The following is a 13,915-nucleotide window of genomic DNA, read 5'->3' as shown; positions in this document are numbered from 1 at the left end:
ACTGTACATTCCAAGTCCTACATAATTAGCAACAATGAGTTCATGAAGTATGTTAAAGAACTAGTAAGTGATGATACACATTACCATTAACATGGGGCCTTGAGGCATGAAATTTTTTTAGAACTGTCATTCCTGTAAAAAAAGAATTAATCATCCACAGAGGGTTTCAAGAGCCCAGAAATGATATTTTGCTCACCCACGCCTTTCCTACGCTTTCTACAACACAAGGCCTATGTAGATGTGCCAAACAGCATAATACTATCACCATTGTCCTATGTATGTTCAATGGTACATTTGTCAAGACACTCTCCCAGAAGACAATATAGTGTGAAATTATCATTCACATACAGTATTTGGGTGATTTAGGAGACTAGGCAACTTGTTCCAATTATTTCATGATGCAGTTGCTATGTTTCTGTGGCTACTGCAATTGTACATGATCATCTTGTACAACAAACGTGGTCAATATACAGTTTTTCTTTTGTGATGCCTTATTTATATCAATGAAAAATGAAAACAGCATTTAAAAATAACTGTTACTCCACAGTTGTACTACACAGTCATTTTTTACTTTAGACAGTTATTCAGTCCACTTCACAGCACAGACAAGTCTCTAACACAGACATTCTTGGAATATTCACAGATCTTTCAGTATCCCATCATTTATGCGTATTTGTCTATTTCACTGTAAATGCTGGGCTGACGCCTTGCAACATGGTCACCATCCTTACAGATGTGTACCATGGATAGATACAGCCCTGGCCTGCTAGTAACATTACCCCATGAGATCGCACGTAAACAGCAGACATCAACACAACTCATCAAGCTGTTTTCAAGTAAGCCTCACACAGTCTCCATGGCATTGGGTGGCACCACCCTCACCGATATGTGGTGCACAGATCAGAGTATGCAGCACTGAAGTTGTGGGGTCCACTTTCCTAAATGAAATCACCTGCTGACGAAACACCACTGAAGTATCCATCTGCTGGTGGCTGCTTGGGCCAGTACATGCTCCATGCTCTATGCTGGTCATATCTACAGCCCATCCAGTGAAGTCACCTTTGCCATTGCCATGAGCACCTGCTGTCTGACACTCACTGCACTTCCATCAGCTGACATAAAGTGCAACACATCACAGGACTTCCATTGGCAGCCCTCGAGTGCAACGTGTCACTGGACTTCCATCAGGCACTTTCAAGTGCCATGCTGCACTGGACTTGGGTCTCAGCTGCCCTTAAGCTCAAGGCTGTGGGGCCTTTTGTCTCCATTTCCATGAGCCCCCTATCTGCTTGTCAGCAACTACAGCTTTCACGGGTCATGCCATTGTGAGTCTGGATTGACTTTTCAGTTTGTAATCAAGTAGTGTGGACATCACATCCCTTGCAGCTGTGTACTGAGTTCTGTTTCACAGTTAATAAACAAACTGTTGTGACAGCTATCTGTATATTTCAGAAGTGTCACCTGTAGCACTGCTCAATCTCAGACACTAAAAATGGATACTAATGAGAAAAGAACTGGTACATCAGAGGTGAGGTGATTTTTTCTTCATACTCATTCTCAGTCACCAGGCCATGATGACAGATTTCTTTGTATTTTTAGCTCCTGTAATGCATCTTTGTCTGCCTCCATAGTTATCTGGTCAGCTTAGATGGTTGCCATGCAGAGGGCCTGGGTTCGATTCCCAGTACTGCCACAGTTTTTTCCTTGGTGAGAGGAATGGTAAGTAGGGCACTCAGCCTCGTGATATCAAGTGAGGACTTACTTGACAAATTAGTAGTGGTTCCACAATATGGAAAGTCTGAAAAATAGCCAGGAGAGTAGTGTGCTAACCACATCTCCATCCAAACTGCATCCGCATGATGCCACAAGGCAGAGGATGACATGGCAGCTGATAGACATCCTTGGAACTCATGACCTGAATGAGAATTGGCTCCGAGCACTGCGGGATTTAACTTCTGAGATCATCAGTCCCCTAGAACTTAGAACTACTTAACCTAAGGACATCACACACATCCATGCCCAAGGCAGGATTCGAACCTGCGACCCTAGTGGACGCGCATCTCCAGACTGTAGCTCCTAGAACTGCTCGGCCATCCCGGTCGGACCTGAATGAGGAGCTTGTAATATATCTTTGATACCACATCATGTAACCTTCATGTACTTAATTCTATGGAACAGAGATGGTAACAGTATTCCAGTTTATCAGTGCACATATGGTAGGGGAGGAAACCTGTGACATAGTAGGTAGATCTGTCTTATTTAATGTATGGAACCAACTGAAATTCTAAACCTGGATGGACAAATAGGGGTTTGAACCTCACTGCTCCCCAATGTGTTAATTACTTAACCAATGATTATTACAAAAGTTTGAGATTATAAAAAAGAAAACTTGTTTCAGCCTCAAGATGGCAGTACTGTCATACAACCCTTGATCTTGGATCACTTCATTTGAGAAACGGGATCAAAATACAGATTTAATAATTCTGCTTCTGCTATGGCATTCAGTAGTAGTTAATTTGGTACTGGAAGGAACAGTGGAGGAAGAAATTGTTGATGAAGACAAAAACTTAAAAATAAAAAAAGAGATTGTATGGAACATTGGGAGTAATAGTTGCATATAGGCGAAAGATATAATGAGATGGGGTACAACAGAATCAGAAACAGAAGACGCTTCCCTAGATTCTAGTCTTGTGTGTGGTGTTATGTTGACTGCTCTTATTTCATCTTTTATATCTATTTCACTTGAACTCATATTGATTTTTTTTAAAGCCTCTGATACTTTGATGTCTTCTCCTTTGCTCTACTCCTTCCTTTATATAACAAATAACATTGTGAAACAAATTTCTATTAGCAAGTGCTCTTCTCACAGATTCTGAATATTTCCACTCACTGATGTAGAGCATTTTTCAGAGTAAACTAGTAATATCCTTGGTTAGATGTCCTATTTAAGACATAATCAAAGAACCTGAATATAACTTACAAATCTCGCTAAACGTGCATTACAGTGTAACACAGTGGTAGTGATTGCTTGAAAGTAAGCTAAGAACTGGTATTTAAATATTTTTACACAGGAAAGAAATAATATGCAACATACAGCAGCTGAGTTTAAATACATAGTTTAATGGACTAACACATTACTGGCTCATCTTTAAGATTTAGCTAATTTCTGAGTGATGGATAGTCCAACAACAACAATGCTACATAAAGGGGTTACAGCTCCTATTAAACAAAACCATTCCTGTTATTAGGATTGTTACTTGACACAACAAAGAAATTGAAAATCAAAGTAAACACAACTTTCAGCAATGCAGTCATGTAACTAACCTCAAAATAAATACATCAATAAATATTATACTAAAAATACTAACCAAGTCATGTTCCTCAGTATCAATACTATCTTCTTCCTTCTCTTCGACTGCAGATATTTCACGATGCTGTACAGGAGATGCATGCCCCTGAAATGCAAAACTTCCTGCAATATCTGACAATGCATTGTTAACTTCTAGGCACAGTGCCACTTTTCCTGGTTGTAGAAATACCACATCCCGTACAATAAGAAATTGTTTTAGTTCAAATGGCTCTGAGCACTATGGGACTTAAACATCTGTGGTCATCAGTCTCCTAGAACTTAGAACTACTTAAACCCAACAAACCTAAGGACACCACACACATCCATGCCTGAAGCAGGATTCGAACCTTCAACCGTAGCGATCACACGGTTCCAGACTGAAGCGCTCACAAACGCACAGACACACTGGTAGGCTTTGTTTTAATAACTGAAATATGTACTAGTGTATGTAGCACCCACAAACAATAAAGTGGAAGGTTTACAAGTTTAAACATTATTAGAGTGTGCACTATATCAAAAAAACACAAAAATTGTATTTTGAGTGGAGAGTTTCATACATTGGAAGTAGCCTTCATCATGAAACAATATTATTTGCAGATGATGATATTCTACATATTTGGGAACACTATAATAACATTCTTCAGTAGTTCAGACACAATAATTTTGCTACCATAACAACCCAAATCCGATCCTCAGACCGTAATTATTGATTCCATATCAACTGATAAGCTTTTTCAAAATCAGAGAAAGCAGATGGAAATAAGTTATTATTGTTATAGTCGTATTTCCTCCAAAAAACACATGAAGTCTGTTTGCCATTTATCAATGCAATAAGTTCAGATTAAAACCTAGTGCAGAATATTGGCGGGCACTTTTTTTTATAATATTGACCTGCAATGGAGCCTCAATACAGCCAATACATGACATGGAGATATGCACAGAAATCAGTAACATATTTTTACACACAATGTTGAAATAATAATCAAGAAACTTTTCTTCACACAGTTTTAAGTACGGAACTACAGTTGAGACAGCATAAGAAGATCCCCGACAGCTAGCAGTGCTGTTGTCAGCTTCCAACTGTGACTCGCAAACAGCTGGAGTTAGTCTCCTACAAAGCTGGGACAACACTGAGGCATTACCAAAGAGATGTTTACATAATTGAATTGTGTGACTGGTTGGGATGGGAAACCACCACACCCAGGCCTTTCCAACTGTCACGGATCTTCTTAATCTGCCTTGACTACAGCTAACTTTGTCAAATTTCACTGCTGCTGAACAAATTATATGAAAACATAAGGGGGAAACCTATTTATGTTATAAACAGTACTTTTAGATGATAAGCACACTGCCTATGTCACAGTAAAGTTGTGAACAGCCCGAATATTAGTTTGAAGACCTCAGTACTTTATTAGGCATGGTCCCCTCAAACTCTTTCAACCTTTGAACAGAATTATCCTGACAGTGTTGGGGGGCATCAGTTTAACATCTGACAATTTACATTTTTCACACATGATACTCACTGACAGAGGTAACAGGAGTAGTAGTAGTGGTAGTAGTAGTAGTAGTAGTAGTTGTTGTTGTTGTTGTTGTGGTCTTCAGTCCTGAGACTGGTTTGATGCAGCTCTCCATGCTACTCTATCCTGTGCAAGCTTCTTCATCTCCCAGAACCCACTGCAACCCACATCCTTCTGAATCTGCTTAGTGTGTTCATCTCTTGGTCTCCCTCTATGATTTTTACCCTCCATGCTGCCCTCCAATACTAAACTGGTGATCCCTTGATGCCTCAGAACATTTCCTACCAACCGATCCCTTCTTCTTGTCAAGTTGTGCCACAAACTTCTCTTCTCCCCAATCCTATTCAATACTTCCTCATTAGTTATGTGATCTACCCACCTAATCTTCAGCATTCTTCTGTAGCGCCACATTTCGAAAGCTTCTATTCTCTTTTTGTCCAAACTATTTATTGTCCATGTTTCACTTCCATACATGGCTACACTCCATACAAATACTTTCAGAAAAGTCTTCCTGACACTTAAATCTATATTCGATGTTAACAAATTTCTCTTCTTTAAAAGCGCTTTCCTTGCCATTGCCAGTCTACATTTTATATCCTCTCTACTTCGACCATCTTCAGTTATTTTGCTCCCGAAATAGCAGAACTCCTTTACTACTTTAAGTGTCTCATTTCATAATCTAATTCCCTCAGCATCACCAGACTTAATTCGACTACATTCCATTATCCTCGTTTTGCTCTTGTTGATGTTCATCTTATATCCTGCATTCAAGACACTATCCATTCCGTTCAACTGCTCTTCCAAGTCCTTTGCTGTCTCTGACTGAATTACGATGTCATCGGTGAACCTCAAAGTTTTTATTTCTTGTCCATGGATTTTAATACCTACTCCAAATTTTTCTTTTGTTTCCTTTACTGCTCGCTCAAATTACAGATTGAATAACATCGGGGAGAGGCTACAACCCTGTCTCACTCCCTTCCCAACCACTGCTTCCCTTTCATGTCCCTCGACTCTTATAACTGCCATCTGGTTTCTGTACAAATTGTAAATAGCCTTTCGCTCCCTATATTTTACCCCTGCCACCTTCAGAATTTGAAAGAGAGTATTCCAGTCAACATTGTCAAAAGCTTTCTCTAAGTCTACAAATGCTAGAAACGTAGGTTTGCCTTTCCTTAATCTAGCTTCTAAGATACGTCGTAGGATCAGTATTGCCTCATGTGTTCCAACATTTCTACGGAATCCAAACTGATCTTCCCCAAGGTCGGCTTCTACTAGTTTTTCCATTCATCTGTAAAGAATTCACGTTAGTATTTTGCAGCTGTGACTTATTAAACTGATAGTTTGGTAATTTTCACATCTGTCAATGCCTGCTTTCTTTGGGATTGGAATTATTATATTCTTCTTGAAGTCTGAGGGTATTTCGCCTGTCTCATATATCTTGCTCACCAAATGGTAGAGTTTTGTCAATACTGACTCTCCCAAGGCTGTCAGTAGTTCCAATGGAATGTTGTCTACTCCCGGGACCTTGTTTCGACTCAGGTCTTTCAGCGCTCTGTCAAACTCTTCACGCAGTATTGTATCTCCCATTTCATCTTCTTCTACATCCTCTTCCATTTCCATAATATTGTCCTCAAGTACATCGCCCTTGTATAGACCCTCTGTATACTCCTTCCACCTTTCTGCTTTCCCTTCTTTGCTTAGAACTGGGTTTCCATCTGAGCTCTTGATATTCATACAAGTGGTTCTCTTTTCTTGAAAGGTCTCTTTAATTTTCCTGTAGGCAGTATCTATCTTACTCTCCGTGAGATAAGCCTCTACATCCTTACATTTGTCCTCTAGCCATCCCTGCTTCGTCATTTTGCACTTCCTGTGAATCTCATTTTTGAGACGTTTGTATTCCCTTTTGCTTGCTTCATTTACTACGTTTTTATATTTTCTCCTTTCATCAATTAAATTCAATATTTCTTCTGTTACCCAAGGATTTCTACTAGCCCTTGTCTTTTTACTTACTTGATCCTCTGCTGCCTTCACTACTTCATCCCTCACGCTACCCATTCTTTCTCTACTGTATTTCTTTCCCCCATTCCTGTCAATTGCTCCCTTATGCTCTCCCTGAAACTCTGTACAACCTCTGGTTTAGTCAGTTTATCCAGGTCCCATCTCCTTAAATTCCCACCTTTTTGCAGTTTCTTCAGTTTTAATCTACAACAGATTGTGGTCAGAGTCCACATCTGCCCCTGGAAATGTCTTACAATTTAAAACCTGGTTCCTGAATCTCTGTTTTACCATTATATAATCTATCTTATACCTTCTAGTATCTCCAGGCTTCTTCCACGTATACAACCTTCTTTTATGATTCTTGAACCAATTGTTAGCTATAATTAAATTATTCTCTGTGCAAAATTCTACCAGACGGCTTCCTCTTTAATTTCTCTCCCCCAATCCATATTCACCCACTATGTTTCCTTCTCTCCCTTTTCCTACTCTCGAATTCCAGTCACCCATGACTATTAAATTTTCGTCTCCCTTGGCTACCTGAATAATGTCTTTTATCTCATCATACATTTCATCAATTTCTTCATCATCTGCAGAGCTAGTTGGCATATAAGCTTGTATTACTGTAGTAGGTGTGGGCTTCGTGTCTATCTTGGCGACAATAATGTGTTCACTATGCTGTTGGTAGTAGCTTACCCGCACTCCAATTTTTTACTCATTATTAAACCTACTCTTGCATTACCCCAATTTGATTTTGTATTTATAACCATGTATTCACCTGACTAAAAGTCTTGTTCCTCGTGCCACCGAACTTCACTAATTCCCACTATATCTAACTTCAACCTATCCATTTCCCTTTTTAAATTTTCTAACCTACCTGCCCGATTAAGGGATCTGACATTCCACACTCCGATCCGTAGAACGCCAGTTTTCTCTCTCCTGATAACAATGTCGTCCTGAGTAGTCTCCGCCCGGAGATCCGAATGAGAGACTATTTTACCTCCGGAATATTTTACTCAAGAGGACGCCAGCATCATTTAACCATACAGTAAAGCTGCATGCCCTCGGGAAAAATTACGGCCGTAGTTTCCTCTTGCTTTCAGCCATTCGCAGTACCAGCACAGCAAGGCCATTTTGGTTATTGTTACAAGGCCAGATCAGTCAATCATCCAGACTGTTGCCCCTGCAACTACTGAAAAGGCTGCTGCCCCTCTTCAGGAACCACACGTTTGTCTGGCCTCTCAACAGATACCTCTCCGTTGTGGTTGCACCTACGGTATGGCTATCTGTATCACTGAGGCAAGGTCCATAGTTCATGGGGGTAGGTACCCACTGATACACACTGCCATATGTCATATGCAATATTAACTCAGAAACAACAGTACAGCACTATTTAATAAGCTGGAAATTTATATACTGAGACAGTGTAGTGAACCTAATATTACACACCTTTTGTTGTTAACAAAATACACTTGTTTGCAAGGAACAACTATTTCCATAAAGACAAAGCTCAGTAGCTGCAGAGTATATTAAAGTGTTTCATTCAGAAAAGTAGACATTATTCTTAAGCATACATTTTCAGTTTCCAGGAGAACTGAAAACAGTCATTAGTAATCGACATATTTTGAAGTTTAGTTTCACAGGTCTTTCCTTAACAAACTCCTACTCTCTGCAAAGATATCTAAGATTCATAAAACTGTAATTAGGATCACCATGGCTCAGTGATTAAATGGTTTAGGTGTCAGACTACAAATATAAAGTTCTGAGGGTCAAACTCCAGTGAATCTTACAATGTTTTTATGTCATTTTTCAGTTTTTTTCACCTCTGGAAATGATTTGTATACACAGAACAGTAAAGTGCTTCACAGTTCAAACCCCACATTAAACTGCAGCTCCCCATATCATTGATTGGCTAAGGAAGAATGCAAGGATATACCACCTCCAATATAAGCATGCCTAGTAAATTACTGTGCAGTTTAAACCAAGCATCGGGTTGATAACACATTTAACTTTCTATAATAGGCTTAGTCACTTGGGGTTTAGGTAAAACTAGTCTTAGAATGGTGTCTCATGACAGGGAGACCAATCCATCGTGATGTGAAAGAGGGAAGGAAATTTAGGATTTAACATCCTATTGAAAAATGAGGTCATTAGATAACAAGTATGAGCTCCAGTTGGGGAAAATTGGGTTGGAAATTGGCTGTGCCATTTTCAAAGGAACCATCCCTGCCTTAAGTGATTTAGGGAATCTACGAAACACCTCAATCTGAATGTGTACAGATACACTGTTCTTATTTTTAAATTTATTTAATCATTATTAAATTTATTTATTCTTCACTTAATTTAATGATGTGTTTTATGACTGAGTGTGTATGATGCACTGGTATCCCAAAATAACATACAAAATAAAACGAAAGGACTGTCAATGCCACATATCAGATAAAAGCTAGATTTTAGTGCAATGTGTAATTTAAAAACTATATCTAACTTTCACATTCAACAGTTATTAATTAGTGGAATTAGGTGGTCATCTGTATAAATTTTCTCTGTTGAATAACCAGGTTCGATTCCGGCTGGGTTGGGGGTTTTCTCTGCCCAGGGACTGGGTGTTTGTGTTGTCCTCATCATTTCATCATCATCCTCATCAGTCATGACAGTGACTACATTGGACTGTGAAAAAAATTGGACTATGAAAAAATTGGGACTTTGTACGGGCACTGATGAGCGCGCAATTGAGTGCCCCACAAACCTATCATCATCATCATCTATTGGATAACATTCTACATTGATCAATTACCAGCAGCTGCATGGCAAAATATTCAGTAAATCTAAAACTGAAATTTTATTTCCTACTGAAGACACATTTTTGGATATATATGGAATCCTTGTCTATACTGACAAAATCCAGCAATAGGATGACTGCTACAACAGCTGGCTACTACCCTTAATTTCATGAGGATAACATCAGGCAAGAACAGATATCTCTCCCACATACATAGCTGGCTTGGTGTTGTATTGGATTAGAATTATGTATAGGATGCTTTTTAAAGTTTGTAAGTTATCACTGAACAGAGTTTGAACATCTCTACCTCTATGACTGGGCTCACTAACCAACTGGAAACCGCACAGATTGAACAAAATACTATGAACAACAGCTTAACATGGTACAGGTCACTTATGATATCAAAAATAGGCTGAATGCTCAGTGATACAGCTAAGTATACATGCTAAGTGATGGTTGTACTATTCCTCACAAAGAAACACTTTAATATCCTTGAGATGCTGCATGATGGTACTAATCCCTTAATGGTTTTTCCAGCACAGATCACTTGCTGGGAAAATGCCTGGGCCACTGAATGAAAACAAACAGTTTCACAGGTAGTTTTCCTTTCAATGCGGCCATAGGAACCACTGTAAGCACTGCACAACACACTTTTTGCCCTCTGCATGAAGATAGGTGATTATTGACAACTGTCATATGCTGAAATAATATTTGATTTTCAGTTTTTCTCCATCATGTACAGTTTCCTCTGGATATTGATTTCTTTTCTCTGTTATAGAAATATTCTTTAATTTAATTGGAATAAGTTTCAATTCACAAGCAACTCAGTATTTCTTGTCTATTTTATTCTGATCTCTGTGTCTGTCCATCTTGTGTTAGCTATCATAAAAGGAGTCACAATTTTGCCTTGTGCTACCACACGGTGAGTTTTCATGCAGTTTTGACAAAAAAGTATTGGTGCTGTATTGTAATGGCAGTCACTATTGTATCGCATGTTATGCATATGTCAAGAGTGATACATGAGTATATTCTGTCAGAAACTTCTGGACAAAATGTCTAGATATTTGTAAATAACCTCAATATGTTTGTTACAGATGTGGGGAATATAGAGTGAAGAGCCAAAGGGATAAGTTATTCATGTAGTTAAGAAGGTGTACTACAGCAAAAACTCATTTTTATGTTGCCGCATTTTATGTTTTCCTCTCTTTTTATATTCAGTTTTGTCGGTCCCAACAGAAGTCCTATTCTCTCAATAAAATGCTTTCCCATCATTAATGATTCCATGTTACATTTCCCACAATTCAAGTTTCCTTTGACATCAATTTTTATGCAGAGTTCTACTAAAAGTGCATTATATTCCTTCTCAGAGTCAGCCTTCTACATCTACATATATACTCCGATAGCCACCAAGCGGTGTGTAGCAGAGGGCACTATTCTTGTCAAAGTCATATTCCCCCTCCCCCCTCCGCACCCTCGCAGATCACGCAAGGGAAAAATGACTGTGTGAACACCCCAGTACAAGCACTAATTTCCCAATTTCCCTATCTTTGAATGGTGATCACTGCACGATTTGAAAGTTGGTGGTAATAATATATGCTCTACATCCTCAGTGAAGATCGGATTTTGGAATTTAGTGAGCAGACCCTTCCGTTTAGCATGTTGTATGTGTCCCATTTCACACTTTCTATGAGATTTGTAATGCTCTCAAGATGGCTAAATGTACCAGTCACGAATCTTGCTGCTCTTCTTTGGACCTTCTCAATCTCTTGAATCAGACCCAACTGGCAAGGGTCCCATACAGACGAGCAATACTGCTTGGAACAAAGCAGAATATGCAGACTATACACAAAGTTATTGATCATGTAATGTAGTGTGGTAAGAAAGATTTTCATTGACAGCGTGTTGAGTCAAGGCTGCCAGTATTGTAGGTTAGCAATGTTTGGAAGGGTGGGAAAGTGTGCTAAGTCACTGCCTTAATGACACTCACGATCTGATGGTAATGACTCTAGTGGGAACTTTTCTTCTGCTCCTTGTGTTGCATTACAAGAGCTTTAATTTAATTTCACAATCCTTTACACAAATAAACACTGCTTTTGAAGATGGCTGTCTCTATAATAGGCTTTCGCAAACTGCCATTACCTCTGCATGAAATATGCTAATCTGTACTATGCTGGCAGTCTTAGGTTGGTATGACTTGATGTCAGACGTACACATTCCTCCTCAAGATGCCCCATAACATGACGACAGTGTCTGTCCATTTTCTCACCCACGACATACCCGAGCCAAGTGACCTTCTTGTTGGCAATAAGCTGTAGATTTCCTGCCAACTGTTATCCATTTATGAAAACTGCCAACTTTAGTGTTTTACACAATACTGTGTTTCAAGTTTTATTTACTTAATTTTACAATGATTATCAATAATAAGTCTCACATTAGAACAGGAATATCATTTTAATTTACACCATTGGACACTATCAGAATGAAGAGGGGAAACCCAAAACCCATGTACGTGTGTGTGTGTGTGTGTGTGTGTGTGTGTGTGTGTGTGTGTGTGTGTGTGTGTGTGTCAGTACTTGACCACTGCTTTTGTGACTGATGCTTTGTATAGTGTGGAGAGACAAGCAGAGCTAACTGCTGTTAGAAGGAAACAAAAACAACTTCTTCAGATATTTTAAATAGATAAAACTGAAATTGTTTTAATTTAATATACTGAATGACATAAAGAGAATGACAGTACAAGCAATTTACTCATTTTCATTTCTTGTATTTCGTATGCTTCCCTGTACTTTATACTTTCCTACATTTTACTGTTTTTTGGGTCAGTCCACCAAAAAGTGTTAAAATAGGGTTTTGGCTGCACAGTTGGGGACCAAGATAAGGCCTTTCCGCCTTATCTTTGTTGTGGCACATGTGCAAGCAACTTGTGTTAGTTGTTGCAGGGTTCTTGAACATCAGTGTCATTTATGGTAACAAAACATGCTGCAAACAGAAGACAATGACTGCTACTTTTGCTTGACCAAGGTGAAAGTGTAAACTGCAAAATCAAAACTATATACAAACCTGCCCTCAGCCATGAAGACAGTTCCTCATGACGCTTCTCCATCTCCTATGTCACTAAGTGATTGGATCATTGATGAACAACGTATAGAGATGTTATCCGATAGCAGTGGGAACAAAACAGCACCAGCAACCAGTGTAACACATGTTGTTCCAGATCAAGAGTATTTGCCACCACAATCAACATCACCACATCACATTATACCGAGAGAACTTAATGAACTCTGTTGGGACTTGACTCTGTCACAGGCACAACCTGAGTTACTGACTTTGTGACTACAAGGATGGAATTTGCTCATTCTGAGAGTTAAAGTGACTTCATATAGTAGGTGTCAGAATGTGTTTGAAACAATCTTTTCCTTTTCCTCCAATGGGTTTTTGTACTGCAGTGACATCAGCCATTTGTTTGGAACACTGTGTCACATTCACAACCCTAAAGAATGGAGTCACTTTATTGATTCCTCAGGATCACATTTAAAGGCAGTCCTCTTCCATAACAGTAAGAAATATCTCTCAGTTCCAGTCCGATACTCGATTAACATGAAAGAGACTTATGAAACTTTGTGAGTTTTACTCAGTTACTTATACTACGATATATATATATATATATATATATAAAGATTCCAAGACTTACCAAGCGGGAAAGCGCCGGCAGACAGGCACATGAACAAAACACACAAACACACACACAGAATTACTAGCTTTCGCAACCGATGGTTGCTTCTTCAGGAAGGAGAGGGAAAGACGAAAGGATGTGGGTTTTAAGGGAGAGGGTAAGGAGTCATTCCAATCCCGGGAGCGGAAAGACTTCCCTTAGGGGAAAAAAAGGACAGGTGTACACTTGCACACACACATATCCATCCGCACATACACAGACACAAGCAGACATGTCTGCTTGTGTCTGTGTATGTGCGGACGGATATGTGTGTGTGCGAGTGTACACCTGTCCTTTTTTTCCCCTAAGGGAAGTCTGTCTACATCTACATCTACATCTACATCCGTACTCCGCAAGCCACCTGACGGTGTGTGGCGGAGGGTACCCTGAGTACCTCTATCGGTTCTCCCTTCTATTCCAGTCTCGTATTGTACGTGGAAAGAAGGATTGTCGGTATGCTTCTGTGTGGGCTCTAATCTCTCTGATTTTATCCTCATGGTCTCTTCGCGAGATATACGTAGGAGGGAGCAATATACTGCTTGACTCTTCGGTGAAGGTAT

At 39.3% G+C, this 13,915-nt stretch overlaps 1 protein-coding gene across 19 annotated transcripts in view; it reads right to left on the bottom strand.

Annotated features, from left to right (window-relative positions):
• LOC126299135 (uncharacterized) overlaps window positions 1–13,915 on the bottom strand; it is a 450,753-nt gene that overhangs the window by 135,802 nt on the left and 301,036 nt on the right. For all 19 annotated transcript variants that reach the window (XM_049990880.1, XM_049990898.1, XM_049990882.1 and 16 more), the window contains exon 24: window positions 3,369–3,455. In XM_049990880.1, coding sequence (XP_049846837.1) covers window positions 3,369–3,455 — 87 coding nt within the window. The remainder of the gene's footprint in view (window positions 1–3,368; window positions 3,456–13,915) is intronic.

This window comes from Schistocerca gregaria, chromosome X (genome assembly GCF_023897955.1).
Source record: "Schistocerca gregaria isolate iqSchGreg1 chromosome X, iqSchGreg1.2, whole genome shotgun sequence".
Taxonomy (NCBI): Eukaryota; Metazoa; Arthropoda; class Insecta; order Orthoptera; family Acrididae; genus Schistocerca; species Schistocerca gregaria.
The sequence above is the reverse complement of the archived record's forward strand: the minus strand, read 5'-3'. Positions and strand labels throughout refer to the sequence as shown.